This window comes from Drosophila ananassae, chromosome 2R (genome assembly GCF_017639315.1).
Source record: "Drosophila ananassae strain 14024-0371.13 chromosome 2R, ASM1763931v2, whole genome shotgun sequence".
In the NCBI taxonomy this organism is placed as follows: Eukaryota; Metazoa; Arthropoda; class Insecta; order Diptera; family Drosophilidae; genus Drosophila; species Drosophila ananassae.
In genome coordinates this window covers 24,550,323-24,557,120 of record NC_057928.1, presented here as the reverse complement: position 1 = coordinate 24,557,120, position 6,798 = coordinate 24,550,323, and the positions used below count along the sequence as shown (strand labels likewise).

Here is a 6,798-nt window from a genome sequence, read left to right as displayed (position 1 = left end):
GGCCTTGACTTTCGCAGCTCTGATCTGACCCATCCAAAAATAAAATTAGCCATGTTTGTACTGCGTATTCTGAAGAATCGATCAATCGATTCAACGGTTAGTCATTGTTTATCCTTCGTTTTTACGGAACCAATTAGTTCTTAGCGATCTGAGGTGCATAGGTGCCACAGTATTGCCAAAAAATGAACTCCCTCTTCATTTACGGATCATTAATCATAGTTGATGCTGGGTTGCAGCAGTTCGTTTGCTTTGGCTATCATATTTAGATTAACTATTCAGTATGATTTAATAGGCTTCCGTCCTCTTTTCAACAAAATACAACAAATGAGATCTCTTAAAATCCCCTTTCAGCGGCTCAAACAAAATAAACCTCTATAAATTACCCAAAAACATTACCCGTGACACACTCAAATCTGGTTTACATTATTAATTAATTAGATATGTTTTAAGTGGAGCAAGCAACTTTCAATTGTTTATTGGTACAACTGAAGGATATCTAACCTTATTACTGTTAATTTATGTTTTGATTAAAATTTAAAAAATTACTTTTTCGGCTCAAGTAAGAGGTTAAAACAGGGACTTGAACGAATTGAACCTAAATAGAATTTGAAGTATTAGGGATGGTTATGTTGTTTGACTTTGAGGAAAATATTAAATATCACAAGGAACTGAACCCAAATTTACATGCAAGACCTTACAATATTTATTGTAGAGTTTAAAGGTTCTAATTTGTTATTTGTTACATCGTAAACTATAACCATTTTATTCTTCACTTTGAATTCTAAAAATTCGACAAGAGGCTCATGTCCATAATACGAGTATATCCGGCATATTGTTTACACCTTTGGTTGACCAATTCTTTGGCATAAACACAATTATATCATATTTCTTTAAATTCAGTTCCTATTCCATGATTAATGAATGGCGACGACATCGCAACAATCAGAAGAGGCTGGCTGCGATTGATCGCGGATTTGAGTCTATTGAAGCGAGCGGATTTGATTGAAACATATAACTCATCATTTGAATTTAAATCGAGCTCACTTCAGAGGCGGCTTGAATGAAACAAGGCAAGCAAAACAAACACCACAGAGCCCAGCATACATAGCCCAGTATGTGTATCTGTATCTGTATCTGTAGTTGGACCTGTATCTGTATCTGTGTCTGAGAGTGTATGTGCGAACGCTCGACTTGTCCAAAACGTTGATGTCCATCAAATCTTTTGCATATGATTAAATAAAACAATTAAGAGAATCCGTGCGAACGATTTTGGCCATTAAACTTTTTTTTTAGCCATCAACTGCTCTCGAGCTGGGGCTTGTGCGAATGTAAGCATCGTTGGCTGTGGCTTCGTGTTAGCCGATCTTCGTTTGAGCCACAAAAAGAGAGGCTTAGAACTCGTGGCCACCAAAACCAAAGCCGTGCGAATTTACAGACGCCGACGGCTGCGTCGGCAGCGACGCCGACTGTGACAGCCGTGGTCTGTAATGGGCAGTGAAGAGCGGAGAATCTGTATAAATACCAAAAGGTTCTTCGTATTCCTCATTAGAGTTTCGGTTTTACTGCTGTGAACAAGCAACTCAACGGACAAGATGGTACGATCCGGCCTCCGCCAATCCTCCTATCCGCCAAACGGCAATTAAAGTGCCAGCCCGATACCATCCGAAGGACTACCCCCACTAATCCGTATTGTCTCTTCCAGAAACTCTTCCTGGTCGCTTTCGCCGTGATCGCAGCCGTGGCTGCTGATGTCAGCCACCTGCCCTCCAACGAGTACCTGCCCCCCGTCGTCCAGGAGGCGCAGATCGCCGTTGCTCCCAGCAACGAGTACCTGCCCCCTGTCCAGGCTGAGGCTGCCCCCGCCCATGAGCTGGCCGATGATGGCTACCGTTACAAGACTCACAAGCGCGTGGTTGTCCGTCGCCACCGCCGCGATGTCAACGAGCTGCCCTCCACCGAGTACCTGCCCTCAGTGGCTGCTCCTTCCAACGAGTACTTGGCTCCCGTTGAGGCTGCTCCCGAGACCATCCTGGCTGATGATGGCTACCGTTACAAGACCCACAAGCGCGTGGTTGTCCGCCGCCACCGTCGTGATGTGAACGAGCTGTCCAGCGAGTACCTGCCCCCCTTCCAGGCTGCTGCTCCCTCCAACGAGTACCTGCCCCCATCCGAGGAGGTTGTTGCTGCTCCCGAGACCATCCTGGCTGATGATGGCTACCGTTACAAGACCCACAAGCGCGTGGTTGTCCGTCGCCACCGTCGCGATGTGAACGAGCTCCCCTCCAACGAATACCTGCCCCCAGTTGATGCTCCTTCCAACGAGTACTTGGCTCCCGTTGAGGCTGCTCCCGAGACCGTCTTGGCTGATGATGGCTACCGTTACAAGACCCACAAGCGCGTGGTTGTCCGCCGCCACCGTCGTGATGTGAACGAGCTGTCCAGCGAGTACCTGCCCCCCTTCCAGGCTGCTGCTCCCTCCAACGAGTACCTGCCCCCATCCGAGGAGGTTGTTGCTGCTCCCGAGACCATCCTGGCTGATGATGGCTACCGTTACAAGACCCACAAGCGTGTGGTTGTCCGCCGTCACCGTCGTGATGTGAGCCACCTGCCTTCCAACGAGTACCTGCCCCCCGTCCAGGCTGCTGCTCCCTCCAACGAGTACCTGCCCCCAGTCCAGGTTGCTGCCCCCGCTCCAGTCCAGATTGCCGCCCCTGCTCCAGTTCAGTACGCTGCCCCAGCTCCCGCCCCAGTCCAGATTGCTGCCCCTGCTCCAGTCCAGATTGCTGCCCCCGCTCCCGCTCCAGTGGCCATCCAGGTTGCTGCCCCCGCCCCCGCTCCCGTTGAGGTTGAGGCTGCTCCCGCCCATGAGCTGGCTGCTGATGGTTACCGCTACAAGACCCACCGTCGCGTTGTCTACCGTCGCCACCGTCGCGATGTGAACGAGCTCCCCTCCAACGAGTACCTGCCCCCAGTTGCTGCTACCTCCAACGAGTACTTGGCTCCTGTTGAGGCTGCTCCCGAGACCATCCTGGCTGATGATGGCTACCGTTACAAGACCCACAAGCGCGTGGTTGTCCGTCGCCACCGTCGTGATGTGAACGAGCTGCCCTCCAACGAGTACCTGCCCCCAGGTGCTGCTCCCTCCAACGAGTACCTGGCCCCCGTGGAGAACACCGTCGAGGTGGCTCCCGCCCATGTCCTGGCCGATGATGGCTACCGTTACAAGACCCACAAGCGCGTGGTTGTCCGTCGCCACTAAACATTGCGATTACGACTTCACTAGGTGATCGATTTGTGCTCATTTTGGAGTGCAGTCTTTACTATTAGCATACCTTTTCATTCAGAAAATTACAATAATACGATAAAGAATCCATAAATTGAATCAGACTTATTATTTTGGGGCTGAAAGAGGGTTGCAATGTCAAAATTGAGATGTTTCGACTTTGCCAAGTATCTTCCTAACCAAACAACTTTCATTTGATTTTAAATGCTATGACTTTTTTGAATAGAAATGGTTTATTAATATTTCTTAAGCGAGACGTTTCTTATATATTTGCTTAAACCAGAATACGTCTAATAAGAAAGCTTACCATATCAAGATAACTTGTAACCGAATTTATTTTTAAAACTAGTTGAAATCTATTTCTGTCAAAGCTTCCGCACAATTTATCTTCAGATTTTTGGCGCGTGGGACGCCTGAACACCTCTCAGTAAAACGGCAAGCAGGGTATATCTATTATTAAAACTGATATTTTATGGAAAAAACAAAAATAAGAATATTTTGAAAGAAAATGTGTCAAATATAATAGAATTATGAGTCAACTTCAAAAATAAACCAAAAACTGGATTCATAATTTTTTGCCAAAGAGATCCTATGTTAGGCTTATGAACACCTAACCAAGTTGGATAGGTTTTTCGAATATTGTTATACTAAAATATCAGTAGCATAAAATATATTTTAGCATTCAATATATTGAATGTATCAAATATATTATTTCAGGAAAACTCGTGTCCTCAAAATATATTTTATTCATTTTAAAATCGAACTACTCGAACGCCTTTCGAACCGTAATTCGATTTCACCTCTAATTTGTTTCGTATATGAAATGGATCTATTTCCTAAGACCTGATCGGATCAAAAGGTAATTTTCCATAAGTATGTTTAATTCGATTCTTAGTATTCAAGTTTTCATCTAGTCTTTGACATACAATAGAATCGGCTTAGACAGCCAGAGCTATTGTTTCGGCATTGAGATCGTGATTTATTTCCGCAACTCGATTGCCTTTTTAGCGATCATTTCGCTTTTTATGAACTCACTGAATCGATGATGATGTTGTTGGCAGCCACCTATCTGCTTTTATTTCGGGTTGATAGCACCTGTCTTGCTCCCGCTTGATTAAACCGAAATATAATTACTGGTAATTAAGCAAATTGAGCTGGAATTGATCAGAAGCGGCACGCGCTGCTTGGGAGAAATTTCTTATAAAAAGTGCGGTGGGGGGACAATGGAACCTGATCTGGGCTTAGTATAATAGGCTAATAAGAGGGGTATTTATGTCCCAGGAAGGGAGGGGGAATCCCCCCGGGTTGCTGCTAAATAGCCGAACTTGGAAGAAATAGCCGAACTTGGTTTGTCGAAAAAAAATTAAACCCGTTGCAAACCTGATTGCAAAAACTATAATGGATATGTTTTGGCAGTGTCACTAAATTCAAATTCATAAATTAAAAACACCAAATGCAAATTTCCTACCGCAGGCCGGATTAACAGAATCATATAAAAAGCAGCAGAACTTTGGACAAACCATCACTTCCATTTGAGTTCTTCTCCGACCAACTGGACAGCCGAGCACCCAGCAACATGGTACGACAAGCCAGGATTTCCTCGCCTTCGGGATATCTAACCGGTCTCCGGACCTGTCTTTCGACTCATTGCAGAAACTCTTGTTGATCTGCGCCCTTGTCGCCGCTGTGGCCGCTGACGTCAGCCACCTGCCCTCCAGCCAGTACCTGCCGCCCGCTTACGGCGCCGCCTCCGCTCCGGTGGCCTCCTACTCGGCCCCGGCTGAGTCCAGCTACTCGGTTGCCGCTTCGGCTCCAGCTGTCTCCTACTCTGCTCCCGCTGCCACCTACACCGCTGCCGCTTCTGCTCCGGCTGTGAGCTACTCGGCTCCTGCTCAGAGCTACTCTGCCCCAGCTGCCACCTACACCGCTGCTGCTTCTGCCCCAGCTGTGTCCTACGCCGCTCCCGCTCAGAGCTACTCTGCTCCCGCTGCCACCTACACCGCTGCTGCTTCTGCCCCAGCTGTGTCCTACGCCGCTCCCGCTCAGAGCTACTCTGCCCCAGCTGCCACCTACACCGCTGCTGCTTCTGCCCCAGCTGTGTCCTACGCCGCTCCCGCTCAGAGCTACTCTGCCCCAGCTGCCACCTACACCGCTGCCGCTTCTGCCCCAGCTGTCTCCTACTCTGCTCCTGCTGCTGAGTACTCTGCCCCTGCTGAGAGCTACGAGACCGCCGCCTCCGCTCCTGCCCACACCTTCTCCGCCAGCGAGGGATACCGTTACAAGACCCAGCGTCGTCGCGTCGTGCGTCGCCATCGTCGTGATGTGAGCCACCTGCCATCCAGCGAGTACCTGCCCCCTGTCCAGGGTGCCGCCTCTGCTCCCAGCTCTGAGTACCTGCCCCCAGCAGCCTCTGCCCCTGCTCCAGTCTACTCCGCTCCTGCTCCCAGCTACACCGCCGCTGCTTCTGCCCCAGCTGTGTCCTACTCGGCTCCTGCTCCCTCTTACACCGCTGCCGCTTCCGCTCCGGCCGTTTCCTACGCTGCCCCCGCTGTCGAGTCCTACGAGACCGCTGCCTCTGAGCCCGCTCACAGCTTCTCGTCGAACGATGGATACCGTTACAAGACCCAGCGTCGTCGCGTCCTGCGCCGCCACCGTCGTGATGTGAGCCACCTGCCCTCCAACGAGTACCTGCCCCCAGCAGCCTCTGCCCCAGCTCCAGTCTACTCGGCTCCTGCTCCTTCCTACACCGCTGCCGCTTCTGCCCCAGCTGTGTCCTACGCCGCTCCTGCCCAGAGCTACTCTGCCCAGAGCTACTCTGGCCCAGCTGCCACCTACACCGCTGCCGCTTCTGCCCCAGCTGTGTCCTACGCCGCTCCTGCCCAGAGCTACTCTGCTCCCGCTGCCACCTACACCGCTGCCGCTTCTGCCCCAGCTGTGTCCTACGCCGCTCCTGCCCAGAGCTACTCTGCCCCAGCAGCCACCTACACCGCTGCTGCCTCTGCCCCTGCTGTTTCCTACTCCGCCCCAGCTGCTGAGTACTCTGCCCCCGCCGAGTCTTACGAGACTGCCGCCTCTGCTCCCGCTCACTCCTTCTCCGCCAGCGAGGGATACCGCTACAAGACCCAGCGTCGTCGCGTCCTCCGCCGTCACCGCTACTAAACGCATCTGCCGTTGAGGCTCCCATAAAAGCAAACCGGACCAAATCTTGTTTTTTGGCTCCCGGGTTTTTCAGTCACTTGAACCGAAAATTGTTAGGGAACGAAATGAATAAAAATCTTGAAAAATAAATCCGCCTTCTCATTAATTATTATTCTGGAAACAGGAAACGCGTATATTCGCATAGTAGCACACTTTTTTGTTTATAAAAAAGATACTTTAGAAATAAATAAAGATTAAAAAGCAAGCTGTCGTCAAGCGGAGATTCGGTAGAGAAAAAACTAGTTCAGTTTAAAGATGCGGAAACTTGTTTAATGGCTAAAAATTAATTTTGTTTGTGGGCAAGTGCATTGTCTTCT

General features: G+C 49.7%; 2 protein-coding genes across 3 annotated transcripts; both read left to right on the top strand.

Moving 5' to 3' along the window:
• The first annotated feature begins 1,490 nt into the window (after positions 1-1,490).
• On the top strand, positions 1,491-3,377 carry LOC6507704 (fibrous sheath CABYR-binding protein). 2 transcript variants are annotated; one of them, XM_032454830.2, is made up of 3 exons: positions 1,491-1,595; positions 1,703-2,242; positions 2,402-3,377. In XM_032454830.2, exons 1-3 carry the CDS (start codon positions 1,593-1,595, stop codon positions 3,257-3,259), a joined length of 1,401 nt encoding a protein of 466 aa, XP_032310721.1. In that variant the 5' UTR covers positions 1,491-1,592; the 3' UTR covers positions 3,260-3,377. The 2 variants fall into 2 exon arrangements, with proteins under 2 accessions (XP_032310721.1, XP_032310720.1); XM_032454829.2 differs by having other exon boundaries at positions 1,703-3,377.
• Positions 3,378-4,807: 1,430 nt separating this feature from the next.
• On the top strand, positions 4,808-6,571 carry LOC6507705 (extensin-2). Its single transcript, XM_001956138.3, has 2 exons — positions 4,808-4,862; positions 4,937-6,571. The coding sequence occupies exons 1-2, from the start codon at positions 4,860-4,862 to the stop codon at positions 6,440-6,442; spliced, it is 1,509 nt and encodes a 502-aa protein (XP_001956174.2). The 5' UTR covers positions 4,808-4,859; the 3' UTR covers positions 6,443-6,571.
• Positions 6,572-6,798: the final 227 nt, after the last annotated feature.